The sequence below is a fragment of the Anomaloglossus baeobatrachus genome, chromosome 7, assembly GCF_048569485.1.
Source record: "Anomaloglossus baeobatrachus isolate aAnoBae1 chromosome 7, aAnoBae1.hap1, whole genome shotgun sequence".
Taxonomy (NCBI): Eukaryota; Metazoa; Chordata; class Amphibia; order Anura; family Aromobatidae; genus Anomaloglossus; species Anomaloglossus baeobatrachus.
Window position 1 is genome coordinate 274,729,954 of NC_134359.1, and position 26,043 is coordinate 274,755,996.

The 26,043-nt window shown below is 50.0% G+C and overlaps 1 protein-coding gene across 1 annotated transcript in view; it reads right to left on the bottom strand.

The window, feature by feature from the left end:
• Window positions 1-26,043, bottom strand: part of LOC142246722 (uncharacterized) — a 294,524-nt gene that overhangs the window by 251,109 nt on the left and 17,372 nt on the right. The window contains exons 2-3 of the mRNA XM_075319777.1: window positions 23,926-24,034; window positions 216-1,973 (exon numbers count right to left, since the gene is read on the bottom strand). Coding sequence (XP_075175892.1) covers window positions 216-1,973; window positions 23,926-23,986 — 1,819 coding nt within the window. The 5' untranslated portion in view covers window positions 23,987-24,034. The remainder of the gene's footprint in view (window positions 1-215; window positions 1,974-23,925; window positions 24,035-26,043) is intronic.

Sequence of the window (26,043 nt, forward strand, 5' to 3'; positions counted from 1 at the left end):
CAAATCCCGTTTTTTTTTTTGAGGGGAGGGGTTCGGATGAAGGCCTCGACAGGATCACTGAACAGGGAGAGGAACTCAGTGTAAAAGCACCCTTAGGCTGACATAGTAGACAGAAGGTAAATGTTACGTATCAACTTCTTTTTATGCAATATAATCCTTTGTTTTATTGGTATAAACATATAACCAAAAAATTAGGTTGTCACCAATAGGTTAACATGGCTTCTTCCCAGTGTGAGTTCTTTGATGTCTAACAAGTTGTAATTTCCTAAGAAAACATTTTCCACATTCTGAACATGAAAATGGCTTCTCCCCTGTGTGAATTTTCTCATGTGTAAAAAGAGAAGATCTATCTGTAAAAGATTTCCCACATTCTGAGCAAGAAAATGGCTTCTCCCCTGTGTGAAGCCTCTCATGTGTACGAAGAGAAGATCTATCTGTAAAAGATTTCCCACATTCTGAGCAAGAAAATGGCTTCTCCCCTGTGTGAAGCCTCTCATGTGTACGAAGAGAAGATATATCTGTAAAAGATTTCCCACATTCTGAGCAAGAAAATGGCTTCTCCCCTGTGTGAATTCTCTCATGTATAACAAGAGACAATTTGCGACTAAAACATTTCCCACATTCTGAACATGAAAATGGCTTCTCCCCTGTGTGAATGCGCTCATGTTTACGAAGAGCTGATCTAGCTGTAAAACATTTCCCACATTCTGAGCAAGAAAATGGCTTCTCCCCAGTGTGAATTCTCTCATGTGTAAAAAGAGAAGATCTATCTGTAAAAGATTTCCCACATTCTGAGCAAGAAAATGGCTTCTCTCCTGTGTGAAGCTTCTTATGTGTACGAAGACAAGATCTATCTGTAAAAGATTTCCCACATTCTGAGCAAGAAAATGGCTTCTCCCCTGTGTGAAGTCTTTCATGTGCACGAAGAGAAGATCTATCTGTAAAATATTTCCCACATTCTGAGCAAGAAAATGGCTTCTCCCCAGTGTGAAGCCTCTCATGTATACGAAGGGAAGATCTATCTGTAAAAGATTTCCCACACTCTGAGCAAGAAAATGGCTTCTCCCCTGTGTGAAGCCTCTCATGTCCACGAAGAGAAGATTTATCTGTAAAACATTTCCCACATTCTGAACATGAAAATGGCTTCTCCCCTGTGTGAATTCTCTCATGTGTAAGAAGATCAGATTTGCGACTAAAACATTTCCCACATTCTGAACATGAAAATGGCTTCTCCCCTGTGTGAATTTTCTCATGTGTGACAAGATGAGGTTTATGATGAAAACATTTCCCACATTCTGAACATGAAAATGGCTTCTCCCCTGTGTGAATTCTCTCATGTGCAACAATTTGCGATTTCTGACTAAAACATTTCCCACATTCTGAGCATGAAAATGGCTTCTCCCCTGTGTGACTTCTCTCATGTCTAAGAAGACTAAATTTCTTCATAAAACATTTCCCACATTCTGAGCATGAAAATGGATTCTCCCCTGTGTGAATTCTCTCATGTGCAACAATTTGCGATTTCTGACGAAAACATTTCCCACATTCTGAGCATGAAAATGGTTTCTCCCCTGTGTGACTTCTCTCATGTCTAAGAAATTGAGATTTGCTAATAAAACATTTCCCACATTCTGAGCATGAAAATGGCTTCACTCCAATGTGAATTCTCCAATGAATAGCAAATTTCGTTTTATCTGTAAAACATTTCTCACATTCTGTGCATGAAATAGTCTTCAACCTGGTGTGCGCTGTTTGATCTTTCACACTTCTGACACTATTGTTTTGCTTAACTGTCTTTGATGGATTAGGAGATAGTTCTTTAACAGGATCAGATGATAGTTCTTTCCGATGATTGGCTGAGAGTATATTTGAGATGTGTCCTTGCTCTTCATATGTATCTTGTGTGATGCTACAATCATCTGCTTTAAAATATGAAGGTATCAAATGTCCTTCGGAGATACTGGCACAGTCATCTGCCAAGAAGAAAACGGATTTGATTTTTAAACAAAATAAACTTAAATTATAGTAATCTAAATATGAAAATTACAAATTAAAAGCAAAAAATGTCATAGAAATTGTATTGCATTCTATTAATAACTGTCTAAAGCAGGGGTCTCAAACACGGGGCCCGCGGGCCGCATGCGGCCCTTCAGGCGGCTTCTTGCAGCCTGCAGGCCTGTGGACCCGTTAAAGATGGCGACCGGTGCAGGGGCCGCAGCCACCAGCTATTTATTTCAGCTTACAGTTTTGCCTTTGCCGCGCACAGTGAAGTTCTCGCTGCAGAATGCAATAACAGCTGCCTGCCAATCAGAGGAAAGCACCTGCTGCATATGATCTCAGATGCTTGCCTGTGATTGGCTAGTGGCTGTTGTGCAGTGAGAACTGCTCTGCACACGCCGGCAGAAAGTTCAGCGGTGACAGCAGCTGTGATCATTACCGGGTGCACGTGCCTGCGATGGAGGATAGGTGAGCAGAATGTTTTTGTGTGTGTGTGTGTTTGTGTGTGTTTCTGTTGCTGGCTATGGTTGCACAGGGTGTGTGTATGTGTTAGCTGAGGCTGCATAGGGTGTGTGTGTGTGTGTGTGTGTGTGTTAGCTGAGGCTGCACAGGGGGTGTGTGTGTAATGTATTAGCTGAGGATGCACAGGGGGTGTGTGTGTGCATGTGAGCTGAGGCTGCACAGGGTGTGTGTGTGTGTTAGCTGAGGCTGCACAGGGGGTGTGTGTTAGCTGAGGCTGCACAGGGTGTGTGTGTTGCTACCTGAGGCTGCACAGGGTGTGTGTTGCTAGCTGAGGCTCAATAGTGTGTGTGTGTGTGTGTGTGTGTGTGTGTGTGTGTGTTCACTACAAGAAGACGACATGCATGGGGCACATTACCACAAGAAGGGGACCTGCATGAAGCACATTACCACAAGAAGGGGACCTGCATGAAGCACATTACCACAAGAAGGGGACCTGCATATGGGGCACATTACTACAAGAAGGGGTCATGCATTAGGCACATTGCTACAAGGTGGGACCAGGATGGGCACATTGCTACAAGAAGGAGTCCTGCCTGGGGCACATTACTACAAGAAGGGGAGCTGCATGGGGAACATTGCTACAAGGGGACAAGGATGCGCACATTTTTACAGAATGGGGAACAGGATGGGGCACCATGAGGCATCTTGTAGTAGCAGCACTGATAACTGCTACTACAAGATGTTCGCCAAAATTACTATGTGGTGCTTATTGTAAATCTCTATTACTTACAAAAAGGGGGAAAAAAAAAGTATGTATATGTGTGTACATTTTACAAAAAAAAGTACACATTTGTTATAATAGACAAATGAAAAATGTTCAAAAACAGTGATCCAGGGGTGTATAGAAAGAAAAAAATGGTACCGCTACCAATGTCACTTTGTCCTGAACAGAATGCCGCCCCTCAAATTATTTTTTTTTTCTATGTGCGGCCCATACACCCTCAGAGTTTGAGACCCCTGCTCTAAAGTGTCATTAAAAAAATGTGATGATTGCCTAGGAAATCAATTGTAATAATGTGGATTACTGATCACTGCTCAGTGCAAACATCACATGTCAAACAATAAAACATTTGTCATTGATCGGATATTTTATACCGGCGTAAAGATTATCGTTGTTGGCAACGTATCCCTTTGTGTAAATAGAGAATGTTCTACAACATAAAATGCATAAGAGAACAGAAAAACCATAAGTATACATCAAAATGAAAGTTAATGAGCCTCAAACTTGTTATATCATCAGTTATATTCTCCCTGCAGCCGGTCTCTTTCAGCCTTCAGGGACAGTAGAGGGTTGTATCAGACGTCTCTCTCTGAGCAGTGACTGTTAGGCTATGTGCGCACGTTGCGTACAAGCCCTGCAGAAATTTCTGCAGCGATCTGAAGAGCACATGTGCGCTTTAGATCGCTGCAGAAATGTCCGTAGTGAGCGCCGATTCCATGCGCTCTGCCTGCAGCTCCTGCCATAGACAGAGCAGGAGCTGCCGGCAAAGCGCAGGAAAGAAGTGACATGTCACTTCTTTTTGCGCAGCGCTTCGGCAGTAGCCGAAGCGCTGCGCTCTTAGACGCCACGTGCGCACGGCCCCTGCACAATCTCCATAGACTGTGCAGGGGCCGCAGGACGCATGCAGTTACGCTGCGCTACAAAGCGCAGCGTAACTGCATGTTTTTACGCAACGTGCGCACATAGCCTTACAGCTCCTTGCACCGCCTCGGTGACTACCTCAAGTTGCACAGTGCAGGGTGGAGGAGCCATATGTTCGTGTATTAGGAAGCGATGGTATTGCAGCACACATAAGGCTGGATAAACCCAGGGAATTTTCTGCTTTCCCTTATAATCTACTCTTGGCTGTGACTATGGGATACTTCTCACATAGCGAGATCGCTGCTGAGTCACGGTTTTTGTGACGCACCAGTGACCTCAACAGGGTCAATAGATAACAATAAATAATAGATAAATAAATCAATAGATAACAGGGTTAAAGGGATAGTTAATCAACAAATTTGTCCTTTACAATTAGTTTATATTATCGTGTGTGCATAACCTATCTCACTAAATGCCCGATTGGAATCCCATGCAAGGGACAATGAATGCGATTGCACTATAGATGTTTAATCAAATGCGATTTTATTGTGAAAAAAATCTATAAAACATATAAAAAGGTGGAAAACAGGGAGCCACCAGGGGGGACATAAACCAAAGTGCTGAAGATGATAATATGTATAATTATAATAAATAATCCGCCAATTGTTATAATACGCTGTAATTATACAATTAATATTTGTATAATATATAAGCTATTACATATACTATTAATAAGGTCAATTATCAGTATCCATTTATAGACAGAATTTAATATGTATATAACAATTGAAGATTGCGCTCGTGAAACTACAAAAAAATTAAACCTTATAGCCGCATCCCCTAAAAGCTGGGTCTGTGTATCGTGGATAACCAAGTGTATACACCACCCACAGAGCCAATTAAGCTGCAGCGTACAAAGGAAATAGAATGCGCATAGGTATATGCGACCCGTCAAACAATATACCCGCATGTGAGGGAGATGGCACTAAGCTGTGGCTATATGTCCGATATCGTTAGCATATAAGTGAAGGCCAGCTGGCTGTGCTCATATAAAGGCTCCATAGTAACCCAAAATTTGACACATTGTCCTCATCACATGCAGGTATACCACAGACATGGCATCACATATAACACAAGCAAAAGATCATATTAGCGATATTAACGATCCTGTGAAAAACGGTCTATTAATAGAATCAATAGCATTGAAAAATAGCATTTACCTTATTACATTCAGTATATAATGCGCATAGGTATATGCGACCCATCAAACAATATAACTGCATGTGAGGGAAATAGCACTGAGCCGCGGCTATATGTACATTATCATCATTAGCATATAAATAATAAGCCAGCTGGCTGTGCTCATGTGACGCACTGGCCTATCAGGTCGTCACAGGGTATTGTGCAATCTGCCCTCCTGCACAGTATACACCCTCCTTGGTTACGGGTCCTGGTTCTTTGGTGTTGCTAACAGCTTAGCCAATCAAAATCCTAGGAACACCTTACACTGTACCCACCAGACACACCATTGGGGGGCCTGAAGGGAATAGGACCACCCACTTGAGGGGTTGGTAAGGGGAAAGTGAAAAAGTGACAGCTGAGCAAAGGAGAGTGGAGCAAGAGTAAGGAGGCTGAGGTGACTCTCTGAGAGGGAGCGGTCACTAGCCTGTAGCAGGGCTCCTGTAGTTACTAGGTGGCAGACGTTTGTCTGGACCCGGTAGGAGCTGGAACCCCGGTCGCAGGGGATTGTGTCAAGGGGCACGGACTGCCGAGGAGGGCAGCCGGCGGCCTTAAGCTATCACTGGGAAGGGGCCAGGGCACGACGGGGTACGTGGACCCTAGGCCGGAAAGTAGCTTCACGCATTCCGGTAATTTACCCGACGGGGGTGAAGACTTCAAGATTCATCCCCAACCCGCTCCAAAATCGGGGTACTAGCGCACCAATGGGATAGGACTTTTCCAATACAGTCCAAAGAAATCCTACGCGTGAACCCTGAGAGCAAGCTCACTCCGTTAGCCATACGGGTGAGCGGGACCAGAAGAGTTCCATACTTTAGGGTCCAAATAGAGACAAAGGTGCCAAGGAAAGGGCCACAGGCTAACAGCAACACCAAGGGCACAGACCCAAGCGTACTCCCTACAAGCTGCAGTGGTGCTCAGAACTCTGGTTTACAAGCTGTCTTTATTGTTATTCCTGGACTGAGTGAGTACACTGAAAAACCCTTTTCCTATCCCCAACGGCACCCCAACACCAACAACCCAACGGGCCCCGGGAAACAAACCCCCTACCCACGGAGGGGTTAAACACCCTGCTGCTACGCCATCTTCACTGGGCTCCCCAACAGCAGCGGTGGTCCCTCACATTACCACGGACCGTGGATGGCGTCACAAACTTTCTAACCTCCTTTTGTACATTCCCCCCCTCGCCTCTTTTAATTCGAGTGTCTGCACGGACCCCCCAGATCCGGAGACCCCTCAAGCCGCCGCGGCTCCGAATCCGAGCGGCTCGGCCTCTGGCACGGGGGCGGTACACTCATATATAGTCTATGTGGTAACTCAAAATTTGACACATTGTTCACATCACATGAAGGTATACCACAGACATAGCATCACATATACCACATGCAAAAGCTCATATTGGCGATATTACCAATCCTGTAAAAAACTGTGTTAATAGAATCAATGGCATTGAAAAACAGCATTTACCTTAAGGCTGGAAACACATCTATGCGAGTAAAATCGGTCCGACTGGGCTGAAAAAAACTCGGCTGATTTTAGTTCACGTTAGGTCCGAGTGCAACGCAAGTGCGATGCTTTTTCTGAATAAATTAATGATTTTACTAGCGTGTGTAATGCGTGTGTAAAGCGTGTGTAATGCGTATTTTTTACTATGTCATCTGCCATTCAGCTCTGCTACATGGCCGCTGACAGCAGACACAGACAGCCATGTAGCAGAGCTGAATGGCAGATGACAGCAGCTTTTACTATTTACGCGCTACTCACCTCAGTTGCTGCGTGGAGCTGACCGGAGCGGCGGTGAGTAGCGCGATCAGCTGAGCTGTCACTGAGGTTACCCGCGGCCACCGCTGGATCCAGTGACAGCGGGTAACCTCAGTGACAGCTCAGCCGATCGCGCGGCTGTCTTCATTAGCTGCGTGGAGGTGACAGGAGCGGCGGTGTCTTCTGCTGCTCCTGTCACCTGCATGCAGCTGAACTGGTTGTGACGCTGGAGGACCGTGGATTACGCCGGGCATGGAGGGCTTTTTGGGGCTGATTAAATTGGTGATGAGGGAATTTGTGTTTTTTATTTCTAATAAATGATTTTTTCGGGTGTGTGTGTTTATTTACTGTAATTTACAGATTAATCATGGAAGGTTTCTCGGGGAGACGCCTGACATGATTAATCTAGGACTTATTGGCAGCTATGGGCTGCCAATAACTCCTTATTACCCCGATTTGCCAACGCACCAGGGCAAATCGGGAAGAGCCGGGTACTGTCCCAGAACTGTCGCATATAATGTATGTAGCAATTCTGGGCGGCTGCTGACTGATATTGTTAGGCTGGGGGGCTTCCCATAACGTGGAGCTCCCCATCCTGAGAATACCAGCCTTCAGCCGTATGGCTTTATCTGGCTGGTTTTAAAATTGGGGGGGACCGCACGGCGTTTTTTTAAATTATTTAATTATTTATTTCACTGCACAGTATAGACCCGCCCACCAGCTGCTGTGATTGGGTGCAGTGAGACACCTGTCACTCAGCGTGGGGGCGTGTCTCACTGCAACCAATCATAGGCGCCTGTGGGCGGGGAAAGTAGGGAATACGAAATTGATTAATGAGCGGCCGGCTTTTTCAAAATAGTAAAAGCCGCCGCAGCAGTGTGACCGCCGTGCAGCGCCGCGCCGGGGATCGGTGAGTATGAGAGAGGAGGGGAAAATGACCGACAGACTGTGAGAGAGGGACAGAGATAGTGACGGACCGACAGAGAGAGAATAGAGACCGAGAGGGAGAGACCGACTGACAGAGAATAGTGATTGACAGACATTGTGAGACATCACTAGTTTCCAGTGTTTTAGGAAACATGCGAGAAATGTATTTAGAAAATCGGATGTCACTAGGATGGTGTGAGTGCCGTCCCGTGACATCCGATTTTTTACACGCTCCCATAGACTTGCATTGGAGAGACTCGCAGTAGAAACTCGCAAAAAAGCAGCATGCTGCGATTTTTTTCTCAGTCCGATTTGGAGTGAGAAAAAAATCGCTGATGAGAGCTGAATCATTCACTAACATGTGTCCGATTCCAATGCCGAGATTTTCTCGCATTGCTCTACTGCGAGAAACTCGCAAGTGAGAAGCAGCCCTAATACATTCAACAGCATTGGCGTGTCCCTACACCTCTCACGTACGTTTCACTAATGCTTTCTCAAAGAGGCATGTCAGGGTGGGGTCAAGCCGTCTATATAAACTACCCATAACCAATTAAAACGATGCAGTTTAATTAAGAACCTGTGCGTTACATATATTTTGGGACTGGCCAGTGTTACAGCAGTTTTGGGAGGAGGTAGGGAGAGTGATCAGGCATGTGACTGGATATACGCAGACCCTGGGCCCGGAACTCTTCCTGCTCCAATTATCCGGGTCCTCTGTCCGTGCATACAAAGGGTCTCTAATAAGCTTTCTGGTGATGGCCGCCAGGATGTGCATCCCTCTGAAGTGGAGATCCTCCTCCCCGCCGACGTTATCAATGTGGGCAAACAGGGTGAACGAACTGTTGTACATGGAGGACCTGACGGCGTCTCTCCATGACAGATATGAGGCCTTTCACGGGACATGGTTCTCCTGGATCGAGTTTAAATACTCTAATGACTACGGCACTTGGACACCCCCTGACTGAGGGAGGGCCTATGATGCCTAGGGACGGAGGTGTTCTGAGAAGGTTGATCCCTGCTTTGTGTCCGTTCGAGCCCCAGTGTTTCCCTCTTCCCTTCCCCTTTTTCCTTTTGTGTCTTCCCCCTCTTACTCGTCACTTGTCAAATCTTTCTTGTCTTAAGCGGGCTTTACACGCTACGATTTCGCTACAGTGATCTCGTTGGGGTCACGGATTTTGTGACGCACATCCGGCCGCTGTAGCGATGTCGTAGCGTGTAACTCCTAGGAGCGATTTTGGATCGTTGCAAAAACGTTCAAAATCACTCCTCGTTGACATGGGGGTCTACTCCCAATTATCGCTGCTGTCGCTGAGGCGAAGTTGATCCTCGTCCCTGCAGCAGCACACATCGCTACGTGTGACGCCGCAGGAACGAGGATCATCTCCTTACCTGCCTCCGGCCACAATGCGGAAGGAAGGCGGTGGACGGGATGTTACGTCCCGCTCATCTCCGCCCCTCCGCTATCATTGGGCGGCCGCTTAGTGACGTTGCTGTGACGCCAAACGGACCGCCCCCTTAGAAAGGAGGCGGTTCGCCGGTCACAGCGACGTCGAAGGCCATGTAAGTACGTGTGACGGGGTGCGCGATTTTGAACGCGACGGACAGCAATATGCCCGTCGCGCACAAACGATGGGGGCGGGTCTCATGCTAGCGATATCGGACCGGATATCGCAGCATGTAAAGCCACCCTTACTCGTTTCTTTCTTCTCTTATTCTTAATTTACCCTGGTTTTCCCGTATTATAAAAATTTTCGGGTAAACATGGAGGGGTCAAAGTGTAGAAATTTTCATGTGACACAGTTAGTCTGTTATTAGATGTCATACAATGGATGTGAAATCCACTGAAATTGATTAATTTTGGAATGTTTCCATGTTTATAGTTAAATAAAGAATTTAAAAAAAAAAAAAGAACCTGTGCGTTTCTCAGGTGATTATGGCGCATGGAGCTCCGACTGCTCACCTCCATTCAAATCACTTCTGCATTGCGCGCGCTGGAACGCAGGTGGAACCATCAGCTTCAGCACTTAGGTTTATGTCCCTCCTGGTGGCTGCGTGTTTTCCACTTTTTTGGATGTTTTATATATGTTTTCACAATAAAATCGCATTTGATTAAACATCTATAGTGCAATCGCATTCATTGTCCCTTGGATGGGATTCCAATTGGGCATATATTGAGTTAGTTGTTAAAGGGGACCTGTCAGGTGCAATATGCATCCAGAACCACGAGCAGTTCTAGGTGCATATTGCTAATTCCTGTCCTTGTATACACTAGCATAGATAAAGGGATATTTAGAAAAAGTATTTCTAAAGATCTTTATCTCATGCTAATGACCACGGGGGACTAGTCCCATGGGCGTTATATCCCCCCGAGTAGTCCACCTTCTTAGCATGTTAGTATGCCCACCAGGGCCCACAGGGGCGTATTAACTTGCTATTCAATTCAGCATCACCAGTGGTGACGCGCGTACCTGTGTTTGGTGCGACCGCATTTCTGAATGCCGGGCACTTCCGGTCAAGCGAAGTATGAAGCCGGGTGTATGTGTCCCAGCTTCAGAGAGGTCTAATGCGCATGACTGGAAGTGCCTGGCATTCAGAAGAGCGTTGGCCGGGAACGCTGGTGACGCATTAAACATGTTAGTACACCCCTGTGGGGTAAAATCTGGGATCTATGGAATTCCTCTCCCAGCACACTCACAGAAACTTGAGAGAGAGGTTAATGTAGCTAATGATTCTTTTTTTGCAATTTGAAGGTGTGACATCCTCCAGTGGCAAATAGTGATAGTATGGTTATACTTTATTTTTGTCTGTTGTGTTATTTCTGTGATCTTTAGTTCTGGTTATCTCATACAAATTCGGAATAAGCTGCCTGCATGTCTATCACAGAGATACGTTGATTGTTCCAATGTTAAAGTAGATAGACGATAATGTTGCACCAGAGATGGTTGAGATTAGCTTTTATGCTTGATTGGTACTTTATAATTTGTTTTTTGCTATTTACAATCTGTGGTGTACCATGTCTGACTTGACTATTTTGTTAAAACGAAGTTAAAAAAAAAAAAAAAAAAAAATTACTGCTGCTACATACGTTACATATTAATCCTGGAGCCATGATGGATATCATAAAAAACACCAAATGAGGTTTCTTATGTGTCATTGATGATCTATCATCTGTTTATTCTTAAATTTATATTGTAGATGCACAGCCAGGGTTATCACACATACCGCTATCACACTGTCAGCCATATATAATCCGTATTTTAGCTGAATGAGGGAATTTATGGAAACAAAAACTGAGAAAACACATAAAACAAAGGGAAAAGCAGGAGCCTTATACTGACCAGTCTAACGTGCGGCTGTAACACTGCTTCTGGGGCTGCTCATACTACCTCCGGGGCAACTCAATAGCCTTCATACATATGCACTGCTTTCCCTGTCCACCGGCAGTTGCAGCGTCTCTGATTAGTTGCAGTTAGACCGTGCCCCCCCGGTGTGACAGCGTGTCTGACTGCTTTCAATCACATACGCTGTGTGTCTAGATTGGTGTAAAGATAAATAAAAAAAATCAGAGGTAGGGTCCCCCATATTATGATACCCAGCGCAGATAAAGGCTGTGTATCAACATAAGACATACATATCCCAATTTTGGAACCCAGCTATGATAAAGCAAACAATCCTGGATGGCTGCAGGCTGCTATTTTAAGGCTGAGGGGGTCCAGCCTGAGAATAGCAGCTTCCAGCTGTCGGCTATATCATGGCTGGGTATCAAAATTGAGGAGGACCGCATGCAGGTTTTTAAAAATTATTTATTTAAATAATTTTTAGAAAAAGCCGCTTGCGGTCCCTCTTATTTTGTTACACAGCCAAGATAAGCACACGGCTGGGTGCTGCAGCCTGTAGCCATCTGCTTTACCTGTGCTAAGTATCTGAATATGGGGGGGAACCTAAGCCAATTTTATTTATTTTTACACCAATCTAGGAACTCATACAGCGTCTGTGATTGAAGGGTTATAGCCGTGTGTGAGACTGGTAAGTATGACGCGCTTGCTGTAATTCCCCTATCCCTTCTACCACCATTTTAAGGCCCCCTTCACACGTCCGTGAAAAAACACGCATGTGTGTTACGTCCGTTTTTCGGGTCCGTTTTTCGTTTTTATGGTCCGTGTGGCATCTGTGTGAACTGCGTATGCTAGCCGTGTGTGCATGTGGAATGGCCGTGTGTGCGTGTGAAACTTAACTGACGTGTGTGTGTGTGTTGTCCGTGTGAAATGTCCGTGTGTGATGTTAAATGTCGTTGATACATGCCGGCTGACAGCAGAGTCGCGCGCTGAGAATGAACTCGGGTGAACTTCACCCGACTTCATCCTCATACCGCGGGTCTGTCTGTGTCGCGTCCTGATTAGCGGTCACCCGTGAAGGACTCACCGGTGACCGCTAATCACCAGAGTGACTGAATGGAGTACCCCTCTCGAATACTTACCGTTCCCCGATCACCGGCGCGGCGCTGCCCGGTTGTTCTCTAAACTCCAGCGGCCTTTTCTCTTTTGAAAAAGCCGGCCGCTCATTAAACAATCTCGTATTCCCTGCTTTCCCCGCCCACCGGCAAATATGATTGGTTGCAGTGAGACACGCCCACACGCTGAGTGACAGCTGTCTAACTGCAACCAATCACAGCCGCCGGTGGGCATGTCACTATGGAGCAGAGAAGAAGGGAATTTTGTTTACTTACCGTAAATTCCTTTTCTTCTAGCTCCTATTGGGAGACCCAGACAATTGGGTGTATAGCTTCTGCCTCCGGAGGCCACACAAAGTACTACACTTTAAAAAGTGTAACCCCTCCCCTCTGCCTATACACCCTCCCGTGCATCACGGGCTCCTCAGTTTTGGTGCAAAAGCAGGAAGGAGGAAACTTATAAATTGGTCTAAGGTAAATTCAATCCGAAGGATGTTCGGAGAACTGAAACCATGAACCAAAAGAACAATTGAACATGAACAACATGTGTACACAAAATAACAAACAGCCCGAAGGGAACAGGGGCGGGTGCTGGGTCTCCCAATAGGAGCTAGAAGAAAAGGAATTTACGGTAAGTAAACAAAATTCCCTTCTTCTTTGTCGCTCCATTGGGAGACCCAGACAATTGGGACGTCCAAAAGCAGTCCCTGGGTGGGTAAAAGAATACCTCGATAAAAAAAAGAGTCGAAAACGACCCCCTCTTACAGGTGGGCAACCGCCGCCTGAAGGACTAGCCTACCTAGACTGGCGTCTGCCGAAGCATAGGTATGCACCTGATAGTGTTTCGTGAAAGTGTGCAGGCTAGACCAGGTAGCTGCCTGACACACCTGCTGAGCCGTAGCCCGGTGCCGCAATGCCCAGGACGCACCCACGGCTCTGGTAGAATGGGCTTTCAGCCCCAAAGGAAGCGGAAGCCCAGAAGAACGATAGGCTTCAAGAATCGGTTCTTTGATCCACCGAGCCAAAGTTGACTTGGAAGCCTGCGATCCCTTACGCTGGCCAGCGACAAGGACAAAGAGGGCATCTGAACGGCGCAAGGGCGCCGTGCGAGACACGTAGAGCCGGAGTGCTCTCACCAGATCTAATGAGTGCAAATCCTTTTCACATTGGTGAATTGGATGAGGTCAAAATGAAGGTAAGGAGATATCCTGATTAAGATGAAAAGGGGATACCACCTTAGGGAGAAATTCCGGGACCGGACGCAGAACCACCTTATCCTGGTGAAAAACCAGGAAGGGGGCTTTGCATGACAGCGCTGCCAGCTCCGACACTCTACGGAGCGATGTAACTGCCACTAGAAATGCCACCTTCTGCGAAAGACGTGATAAAGAGACATCCCGCAGCGGCTCGAAAGGTGGTTTCTGAAGAGCCGTTAGCACCCTGTTAAGGTCCCAGGGTTCCAGCGGACGCTTGTAAGGTGGGACTATGTGGCAAACTCCCTGCAGGAACGTGCGGACCTGCGGAAGCCGGGCTAGACGCTTTTGAAAAAATACGGATAGCGCCGATACTTTTCCCTTGAGAGAGCCGAGAGACAAACCCTTGTCCATTCCGGATTGAAGGAATGAAAGAAAAGTGGGTAAGGCAAAAGGCCAGGGAGTAAAACCCTTATTAGAGCACCAGGATAAGAAGATCCTCCAAGACCTGTGATAGATCTTGGCGGACGTTGGTTTCCTGGCCTGTCTCATAGTGGCAATGACATCTTGAGATAACCCTGAGGACGCTAGGAGCCAGGACTCAATGGCCACACAGTCAGGTTGAGGGCCGCAGAATTCAGATGGAAAAACGGCCCTCGTGACAGCAAGTCTGGGCGGTCTGGGAGCGCCCACGGTTGACCCCCCGTGAGATGCCACAGATCCGGGTACCACGACCGCCTCGGCCAATCTGGGGTGACGAGAATGGCGCGACGACAGTCGGACCTGATTTTGCGCAGCACTCTGGGCAGCATCGCCAGAGGAGGAAATACATAGGGCAGTCGAAACTGCGACCAATCCTGAACTAATGCGTCCGCTGCCAGAGCTCTGTGATCTTGAGACCGGGCCATGAATGCCGGGACTTTGTTGTTGTGCCGTGACGCCATGAGATCGACGTCCGGCGTTCCCCAGCGGCGACAGATCTCTCGAAACACGTCTGGGTGAAGAGACCATTCCCCCGCGTCCATGCCCTGACGACTGAGAAAATCTGCTTCCCAGTTTTCTACGCCCGGGATGTGAACTGCGGAGATGGTGGAAGCTGTGGCTTCCACCCACTGCAGAATCCGTCGGACTTCCTGGAAGGCTTGACGACTGCGAGTGCCGCCTTGGTGGTTGATGTATGCGACGGCAGTGACGTTGTCCGACTGGAGCCGGATCTGCCTGCCCTCCAGCCACCGATGAAAGGCCAATAGGGCTAGATACACTGCCCTTATCTCCAGAATATTGATCTGAAGGGATGACTCTATCGGAGTCCAGGTTCCCTGAGCCCTGTGGTGAAGAAAAACCGCCCCCCACCCTGACAGGCTTGCGTCCGTGGTGACCACAGCCCAGGTGGGGGGTAGGAAGGATTTTCCCTGCGACAGAGAGTTGGGAAGGAGCCACCACTGAAGTGACGTCTTGGTTGCAAGGGAAAGAGAGACGTTCCTGTCGAGGGAAGTCGACCTCCTGTCCCATTTGCGGAGAATGTCCCACTGGAGTGGCCGCAGATGGAATTGCGCGAAGGGCACTGCCTCCATCGCTGCCACCATCTTCCCCAGGAAGTGCATGAGGTGCCTCAAGGGGTGTGACTGACCCCGAAGAAGAGATTGCACCCCTGCCTGCAGCGAAAGCTGTTTGTCCAGCGGTAGCATGACTACTGCTGACTGAGTATGAAACTCCATCCCAAGGTACGTCAGTGATTGGGTCGGTGTCAACTTGGATTTTGGGAAGTTGATGATCCACCCGAACTGCTGGAGAGTCGCCAGAGCGACGGAAAGGCTGTTTTGACACGCCATCTGAGAGGGTGCCCTGACCAGAAGATCGTCTAAGTAGGGAATCACCGAGTGGCCCTGAGAATGCAGGACCGCCACAACAGATGCCATGACCTTGGTGAACACCCTTGGGGCTGTCGCCAGGCCGAAAGGCAAAGCCACGAACTGAAGGTGTTCGTCCCCGATGGCGAAACGCAGAAAGCGTTGATGTTCGGGTGCGATCGGCACATGGAGATAAGCATCCTTGATGTCGATCGATGCTAGGAAGTCTCCTTGTGACATTGAAGCGATGACCGAGCGGAGAGATTCCATCCGAAACCGTCTGGTGCTCACATGTCTGTTGAGGAGTTTGAGGTCCAGAACGGGACGGAACGAGCCGTCCTTCTTTGGCACCACAAACAAGTTGGAGTAAAAGCCGCGACCATGTTCCTGGGGGGGAACAGGGATCACAACTCCTTCTGTCTTCAGAGCGTTCACCGCCTGAAAAAGTGCATCGGCTCGCTCGGGGGGCGGCGAGGTTCTGAAGAAACGAGTCGGGGGACGAGAGCTGAACTCTATCCTGTAACCGTGAGACAGAATGTCTCTCACCCATCGGTCTTGAACATGTGGCCACCAGGCGTCGCAAAAGGGGGAGAGCCTGCCACCGACCGAGGATGCGGTTCGGGGATGCCGAGAGTCATGAGGAGGCCGCCTTGGAAGCAGTGCCTCCTGCGGCCTTTTGGGGGCGTGACTTGGACCGCCACGCATAGGAGTTCCTCTGGCCTTTCTCCGGCCTGTTGGACGAAGAGGTTTGGGGCTTGGCGGAGGGACGAAAGGACCGAAACCTCGATTGTATTTTCCGTTGCTGAGCTCTCTTCGGTTTGGACTGGGGTAAGGAGGAGTCCTTTCCCTTGGATTCCTTAATAATCTCATCCAATCGTTCGCCAAACAAACGGTCGCCAGAAAACGGCAAACCGGTTAAGAACCTCTTGGAAGCCGAGTCTGCCTTCCATTCGCGCAGCCACATGGCCCTGCGGACTGCCACAGAGTTAGCGGATGCCACAGCTGTACGGCTAGCAGAGTCTAGGACTGCGTTCATGGCGTAGGAAGAAAAAGCTGACGCTTGAGAAGTCAAAGACGCAACTTGCGGAGCAGAATTGCGTGTGACAGCATTAATCTCAGCCAGACAAGCTGAGATAGCTTGGAGTGCCCACACGTCTGCAAAGGCCGGGGCAAAAGACGCGCCCGTGGCCTCATAGATGGACTTCACCAGGAGTTCTATCTGCCTGTCAGTGGCATCCTTTAGAGATGAGCCATCTGCAACCGATACCACAGATCTAGCCGCCAATCTGGAGACTGGGGGATCCACCTTGGGACATTGAGCCCAACCCTTAACTACGTCAGAGGGGAAGGGGTAACGTGTGTCAGTAAGGCGCTTAGTAAAGCGCTTGTCCGGAACTGCTCTGGGCTTCTGGACAGCATCTCTGAAGTTAGAGTGATCGAAAAACGCACTCCGCGTACGTTTAGGGAACCGAAACTGGTGTTTCTCCTGCTGAGAAGTCGATTCCTCTACAGGTGGCGGCGGGGGAGATATATCTAACACCTGGTTGATGGACGAGATAAGGTCATTTACTATGGCGTCCCCTTCAGGTGTATCAAGATTGAGAGCAACGTCAGGTTCAGAGCCCTGAGCTGCGACGTCCGCCTCGTCCTCCAGAGAGTCCTCAAGCTGGGAACCCGAGCAGCGTGAAGAAGTCGGGGAAGATTCCCAGCGGGCCTGCTTAGCCGGTCTGGGACTGTGGTCCGGGCCGGAGTCCTCCACATGAGACCTAGGGCCCCCCCTGGGAACGTGCTGCGGCGCGGACAGAGAGGGGCCTGGAGGCGAAGATCCAACAGGGCCCGGGGCCTGTGGAAGGACCGGTCTGGATTGCAAAGCTTCAAGCAGCTTGGCAGACCATTTGTCCATAGACTGAGCCATGGATTGTGAGAGTGATTCAGATAGTTTTTCAGCAAAAACTGCAAACTCTGTCCCTGCCGCCTGGACAGGGGGAGCAAGGGGTTCTACCTGAGCCGAGGGGCCCACTAGTGACCGAGGCTCCGGCTGAGCAAGCGAAACAGGGGTCGAGCATTGCTCACAGTGTGGGTAGGTGGAACCCGCAGGCAACTTAGCCGCACAAGAGGTACAGGACGCAAAATAACCCTGTGCCTTGGCACCCTTGCTCCTTGTGGACGACATGCTGTTGTCTCCTAGGAGAGTGATCACTGAGGGTATATGGGAAAGGGTATACAGCCCGACCAAACAGAAATATATAATATATATATATATATATATATATAGTATCTATTCCGGCACCCTAAGGGGGCCAGCACCGGGTGACCGGTGTGGCTTACCGACCGCTAAAAAGCGGAGTGTGTGTCCTCCAGATTCCCTGCCTTAGGTCTCCCAGCGTTGCAGAGCTCTTTCCTGGAAATCCTCCACAGGCAGAATGGCAAAAAAATGGCTGCCGGAGCTCTCTGGGGAGGAGTGGGGCCGTGGGCGGCGCTAGAAAAGTGCGGGAATCTGGAGTCCCCACAGTGATCAGTGAGGGGGGAGGAGGCATACAGGATGCTCCGGCCCTCACAACCGACGTCAGGTCGGCAGTCCCGCCCTTACCCCTGATAGACAGGCCCGGGGGCGGGAGTTTTGCTACTAGGCCGCAATTGAAGCCGGGGACTAAATTTAAGACCGCGGCCGACAAACAGGCGCGGTCGGCGCGGAAGTCCGCCGGCCGTCACAAATAAGCAGCTGCTGCAGCGTCCGGGATGAAGGCGCTCCATGCACATCCCCCATGGGGGTACAGAGTACCTTAGTGATGCAGGGCCCGGTCCCTGAAGATAATAAGCTCCTGTCCGACAGATTCCCACAGGGGCTGCGGAGGGAGCACGGTCCCAGTGAATGGATGACCGCTCAGGATCCCACTTCTCCCAGAGCCGCTAAGGGATGGTGAAGGAGACGGCATGAGGCTCCGGCCTTTGTACCCACAATGGGTACCTCAACCTTAACAGCACCGCCGACGTAGTGGGGTGAGAAGGGAACATGCCGGGGGCCCCGTGGGGGCCCACTTTTCTTCCAACCGATATAACTAAAATGAGAATGCATGAGTGGATGTGTGCCTCCTTCCACACAAAGCATAAAACTGAGGAGCCCGTGATGCACGGGAGGGTGTATAGGCAGAGGGGAGGGGTTACACTTTTTAAAGTGTAGTACTTTGTTTGGCCTCCGGATGCAGAAGCTATACACCCAATTGTCTGGGTCTCCCAATGGAGCGACAAAGAAATAAATAATTAAATAATTTAAAAAAAAGGCGTGCGGTCCCCCCAATTTTAATACCAGCCAGATAAAGTTATAAGGCTGAAGGCTGGAATTCTCAGGATGGGGAGCTCCACGTTATGGGGAGCCCCCCAGCCTAACAATATCAGTCAGCAGCCGCCCAGAATTGCCGCATACATTAGATGCGACAGTTCTGGAACTGTACCCGGCTCTTCCCGATTTGCCCTGGTGCGTTGGCAAATCGGGGTAATAAGGAGTTAATGGCAGCCCATAGCTGCCACTAAATCCTAGATTAATCATGTCAGGCGTCTCCACGAGATACCTTCCATGATTAATCTGTAAGTTACAGTAAATAAACACACACACCTGAAAAAATCGTTTATTAGAAATAAATAACACTAACAAATTCCCTGGTTCACCAATTTAATAAGCCCCAAAAAGCCCTCCATGTCCGGCGTAATCCAGGATGGTCCAGCGTCGCTTCCAGCTCTGCTGCATGAAGGAGACAGGAGCAGCAGAATACACTGCCGCTCCTGTCAGCTCCACGCAGCAAATGAGGTGAGTAGCGCAATCAGCTGAGGCACTTTGCAACTTAGGGGCACTTTGCATATTGCGACATCGCACCTGCGATATCGTCGGGGTCACATCGAAAGTGACGAACATCCGGTGCCCGTAACGATGTCACAACGTGTAAAGCCTAGGAGAGAAGATGAACGAACGTGAAACAGTCCAAAATCGGTGATCGGTGTCACGTCGTTCATTTTCATAATGTCGGTGCGTCCGCAGGCACGATGTTGTTTGTCGTTCCTGCAGCTCCACACATCGCTGTGTGTGAAGCTGCAGGAGCGACAAACATCTCCTTACTTGCGCCCAGCATCCACCGGCTATGTGGAAGGAAGGAGGTGGGCGGGATGTTTACGTCCCGCTCATTTCCGCCCCTCCGCTTCTATTGGCTGCCTGCCGTGTGACGTCGCTGTGACGCCGCACGACCCACCCCCTTAGGAAGGAGGCGGGTCGCCGGCCAGAGCGACGTCGCAGGGCAGGTAAGTGCATGTGAAGCTGCCGTAGCGATAATGTTCGCTACGGCAGCTCGCACTACATATCGCATGTGCGACGGGGGCAGGAGCTATCGCGCTCGGCATCGGCTAGCGATGTCGCAGCATGCAAAGTAACCCTTACTCCTGGACACAGATGTACTGTGCGCGTGCGATGTTCTGGCCTTCCGCGTGCTGTGGTTGTTGTGGCGTCACCATGGAGATCGGGGGGTTGGGGATGACTTTGTCATCCCCATGCACACACCGGCACTACTGCACCCATCACCGCACACACACACCGGCATTACCTCAGTGACATCCCCGCTGACAGCGCGACTCCCTTCAGTTTCTGCATGGAGCTCACAGGAGCGGCGGTGTTCTACTGCCGCTCCTGTCAGCTTCCGATGTAGCAGAGCTGAAAGCGTCGTGGGACCTCTTTTGGATTACGTCGGACCTGGAGGGCTATTTGGGGATTAATAAAGTGGGGAAAGAGGGTGTTTTTTGTCTTTTTTTCCAAATAAAGTATTTTTTGGGGTGTATGTGTTTATTTACTTTCACTTACAGGTTAATCATTGGGGGTGTCTCATAGATGCCTGACATGATTAACCTAGGACTTAGTGGCAGCTAAGTGCTGCCATTAACTCCTTATTACCCCAATTGCCACCGCACCAGGGCAATTCGGGATGAGCCGGGTAGAGTTCCGGTACTGTCGCATCGAAAGGATGCGGCAATTCCAGGCGGCTGCTGGCTGATATTTTTAGGCTGCGGGGCTCCCCATAACGTGGGGCTCCCCAGCCTGAGAATACCAGCCTTCAGCCGTGTGGCTTTATCTTGGCTGGTATCAAAATTGGGGGGGACCGCATGTCGTTTTTTTTTAATTATTTACTTACCGTATTTTTCGCTTTATAAGACGCACTTTTCCTCCCCAAATTTTGGGAGGAAAATGGGGGGTGCGTCTTATAAAGCGGTAGCGGGGGGGGGGTCCTGTCTGAGGCGATCGGGCGGCCGGGTGCCTGTGGCTGCATGCAAGCGGCCGGGTACCTGTACTTGCGTGCAGCGGCAGCCGGGTACCCGTGGCTGTGTGCGGGCGGCAGCGGGTGCTGTGTGGGGTCGGCAGCCGGGTACCTGTGCTTGCATGCGGTGGCAGACGGGTACCCATGGCTGTGTGCGGGCGGCAGCCGGGTGCTGTGTGCGAGCGGCAGTCGGGTGCCCGTGCGGGCGGCAGCCGGCTGCCGCCCTCACACAGGTACCCGGCTGCCGCCCTCACACAGTTACCCCGCTGCCGCCCGCACACAGCCATGGGTACCCGGCTGCCACCGCACGCAAGCACAGGTACCCGGCGGCTTGTACGCAGGGTGGGCGGGCAGCCTGCTGGCATGGGGGCGGGCGGCTGTGCAGCTTACCAGTTGTCCGCGGTCCCACTTTCAAATGATGGCGCCGGTGGAGCTCTTGGATGAGAGCTCCATCTGCGCACGCGCTGCTCCGGGAGTCAGCGCGTGCGCAGATGGAGCCCTTGGATGAGAGCTCCATCTGCGCATGCGTCGCTCCGGGCGCCATTACTTGAATCGGGACCGCGGACACACTCCACCACTGAGCCGTCGCCGCCGCTCCCACCACTGAGCCATCGCCGCCGCTCCCACCACTGAGCCGTCGCCGCCGCTGCCACCACTGAACCGGGACCGCGGACACACTCCACCACTGAGCAGTCCCTGCCGCTGCCACCACTGAGCAGTTGCCGCCGCTCCCACCACTGAGCCGTCGCCACCACTCCCACCACTGAGCCGTCGCCGCCGCTGCCACCACTGAACCGGGACCGCGGACACACTCCACCACTGAGCAGTCCCTGCCGCTGCCACCACTGAGCAGTTGCCGCCGCTCCCACCACTGAGCCGTCGCCGCCACTCCCACCACTGAGCCATCGCCGCCGCCGCTGCCACCACTGAACCGGGACCGCAGACACACTCCACCACTGAGCAGTCCCTGCCACCACTGAGCAGTCGCCACCGCCGCTGCCACCACTGAACCGGGACCGCGGACACACTCCACCACTGAGCAGTCCCTGCCACCACTGAGCAGTCGCCGCCGCCACTGCCACCACTGAACCGGGACCGCGGACACTCACTGCACCGGCCTGCTGCACGGCTCACCCGCCACGGCTGCTGCCGCCACCACGGACCCCACGGATCCTGCCACCGCGGACGCCACCGCGCCTGCAACCACGGACGCCACGGCACCTGCAACCAAGGACCCCGCTGCCACTGACCTGCCGCGCCTGCCAGCACAACCTGTGCCTCCTGTGACCCCGCTTCACCACCACTGCTGCCCCCCTCCGGTAAGAGAACACCGGAGTATAAGACAGACCCCATTTTTCTTTTTTTTACCTTTTTCTATGTCTAAGTTTGGGGTGCGTCTTATATTCCGGTGCGTCTTATAAAGCGAAAAATACGGTAATTATTGTACTGCACGATATAAACCCGTCCACCGGCGGCTGTGATTGGTTGCAGTGAGACAGCTGTCACTCAGCATGGGGGCGCGTCTGACTGCAACCAATCATAGGCGCCGGTGGGCGGGGGAAGCAGGGAATATGAGATGGAATAATGAGCGGCCGGCATTTTCAAAAGAGGAGAACCCACCAGAGAAGTGTGACAGCTGTGCAGTGTCGCGCCCGTGATCGGGGAGTATGAGAGAGGGGGAGAGAGGGAGAGACAGACTGACAGAGAGAGAGAGAGAGAGACCGACATTGACAGAGAGAGAGATAGACCGACATTGACAGAGAGAGAGAGATAGACCGACAGAGAGATAGAGACCGAGAGAGACCGACCGACCGACAGAGAGAGACACCGACAGACAGAGAGAGAGACCAGGAGTGCTTTTAAACGATTTAGAATGTTCTGCTGGAAATGCTCAGTAGAACGTGACGGAATCCTGCATCATAGACATTCATTTTGCCTTGTAACGGATTCCAACGATATCCTGCGGAGTGTGTTCTGTTACAGCAACAAAAACCGCTACATTCAGCGTTCCCTTCGCCCGACGGTCACTGACGGTCAGCGACAAAACAACTGATGCGCCGCGAAGCGAATGCAACGCAGGACCATCCGTTGCTATCCGTAGCTAATAAAAGTCTATGAGGAATAAAACGGTTTCCTGCAACGGTTACAGTAATTCCTCAAGACGGCAGATAGCAACGGCTGCCGTTCAACACAAGTGTGAAAGCGCCCTTATATGGGGGAGCAGGACAACATGGCGCTAAGCGTGCTTATTTGTTCTATTTGGGACTTTGTGAAAAGGAGCATTTAAACCCTTTCCTCCCCGTATAGCCACGCCTCCTGATGAAGCCGATCAGGTGAAACGTACGTCGAGGTGCGTCCGGCCTCCCTGTGCCCAGGTCGTTGTGTGCTACAGCATGACTTAAGGTAATGTGGGTTTCAGTGGTCTGCATATACTGTATATATATATATATATATATATATATATATATATAATGTACACAATCGCCTTATTTTTGCATGCTGCCTGGCACTGAAAGTGTTGTTTTATGGGGGTCTGTTTGTGTTAGTGTCTGCTTATGAGGCGCACGCAGTATCACAGCAGTTACTAACCAGCTTAATTGCTGCTGTACAGACTTGATGAGTGGATAGCTCTGTGGAATGTCTATAGTGTGTGCAATCAAACACTTTAACCTGTGAGTCGCTGACCAATTTTCAATTTTTCTGGTTACTTATATGCTGCTGTAATTTGCACTACTATATGTAATTAACCCTTTATTATTACTGGGTGTCACTAGGGAGGTTGGTTGGAGTGTATATTACTCTGTTCCCCTTGTGTGGCATTTTCCATCTTCGACACTCTTCCTTGTTTTATGGCTTCACCTTCTTTTGTAAATTATTTCAATAAAATATTTTTCCCTTTTGCATTTATAATGTGGTCCTGTGGTAATTTTTTGAGTTTTCCAGAATTAACAATTTTGGCGTTATACTTTAGGGGTCACCTATTCTTTTAAGTTCTACACTATTTTAAAAACGCCTGATTCAGGTCCCTATAGACCTGGTTGCATCCGCCGATCCCGGGTATCTGCGGGTCCGCCCATCACTAGTCATTACTCCTCGCCGGGGCGATTACCTGTAGGATCCTCCTCTTTGCACCGCTCATCTCCCCACACATCGCTTTCTCCTTTCTCCATTATGGCTTCAAGATGAATCTTCCTCGGATATTTGCCCGGATTTCAAAACTGTGAAAATAATAAATGTAAAAGTTACAGACAGAAGGAAAACTCTTGTGGAATGTTTTAGATGGACGCTTTTACTAGAATCTCGTGTGGGCACTGAGCCACCAATCGCTGTCAACATCACCACCTCCTATATCACCAGTGCTGCCCTCAGAGTCAGTACAGCGGCACCTAGTGGTAGAAGCAGGCGTCACTGGAGCAGGGTCCGGTAAGTTTACCACATTAAAACAAAGTGATTTCTTTCATTGTTTTGTCTGGACTAAGGCTGAGCGGACCCGGACTATAAGGGGCACTTTGCATGCTGCGACATCGCACCTGCGATCTCGTTGGGGTCAAATTGTTACCGGTGCCGGATTTCACTTTCAATGTCACAGCGTGTAAAGCCTAGATACACCAATCTCAAAAACATCACAATCGGGTGATCGATGTAGCGTCGGTCATTTTCATAAATTCGCTGCAGCGACAGGTACGATTTTGTTCCTCATTCCTGCGGCAGCACACATCGCTGTGTATGGAGCGATGAACATCTCCTACCTGTGTCCCGGCTGCAATGCGGAAGGAAGGAGGTGGGGGGGATGTTTACGTCCCGTTCATCTCCGCCCCTCTGCTCCTATTGGCCGCCTGCCGTGTGACATCGCTGTGACGCCGCACGACCCGCCCCCTTAGGAAGAAGGCAGGTCGCCGGCCAGAGCCACGTCGCAGGGCAGGTGAGTGCATGTGAAGCTGGCGTAGCGATAATATTCGCTACGCCAGCAATCACAAGATATCGCACCTGCGACGGGGGCAGGGACTATCACTGCAGCGTCGGTAACACATTGTTACCGATGTCACAACGTGCAAAGCCCGCCTAAAAGTCTGGTTCCGCGTGGTTTCAAAGATGCCCGGGTGCCAAACCCAGGCACAGGATTCCGGTTGTACTATCCGGATTCGGCACTGGGGAAATTAAAGGAAAAATAAAGAAAACAAGAATTAAGTGAGCATTTCATACTTATGGCGACTCTGTGTCATGGCACCAAACTCCTTCCGGGTCACGCATTCACTTCCTGTATTGCGCAATAGGCTCATCGCGCACACACACAGCTTTCCCCGCCCACCTGCCCTCTGTGATTGGTTACAATCAGATGCGCCCCCAGCCTGTGACAGCGTCTGCCTGCAGTCATTGCTCATCACGGCTCGTGTGGATTACGCCGGGCCTGGAAGGGTGTTTGGGGTTAATAAAGTGGTGAAGGAGGGTGTGTTTTTGTATTTTATTCCAAATAAAGGATTTTTCTTTGTGTTTGTACTTATTTACTTTCATTTACAGGTTAGTGATGCAGGTCTCTCAGACACCAGTGCCATCACTAACCTAGGGTTTAGTAGCAGCTGTGCGCTGGTATTAACCCCTGCTATTACCACGATTGCCACCGCACCAGGGCAATGAAAGAGCCTGTAAAGCACCAGAATTGTCACATGTAATGGATGCAATACCGGGCAGCTGCGGGCTGAGAATACCACTCCACAGCTGGCTTTATCTTGGCTGAGTATCAAAATTGGAGGGGACCGCACATTGTTTTGTTTTTTTTTTAAACTAATTATTTAAATAAAATAAAAAAAAGCTACATGCGGTTTCTCTTAGGCCGGAGTCACACTTGCAAGGGACTCGCGCGAGTCTCGTGTCGTCTCGCATCACCCGGCACAGCTGCACACTCTCCTGATAGGGCGGGTCGGCTGTTGTGTTTCTATGGAGCTGCACGCTCATGTTCGGAGAGAGGCAGGCCATGTCGGGTGATGTGATGAGAGTCCCATGCACATGTGACTCTGGGCTTATTTTGATACACAGCACAGATAAAGCCCGACAGCTGGGGGCCGCAGCCTTGGGCTTTATCTGTGCTGGCATCAGAATATGGAGGACCCTGCGCCGATTATTTTATTTATTCATTTAATTTGATACCACCATAATGACCTGCAGACACTTGCATTGCTTTCCCAGCCCACCGGCCATCCTGGCGCTTGTGATTGGGTGCAGTCAGCTC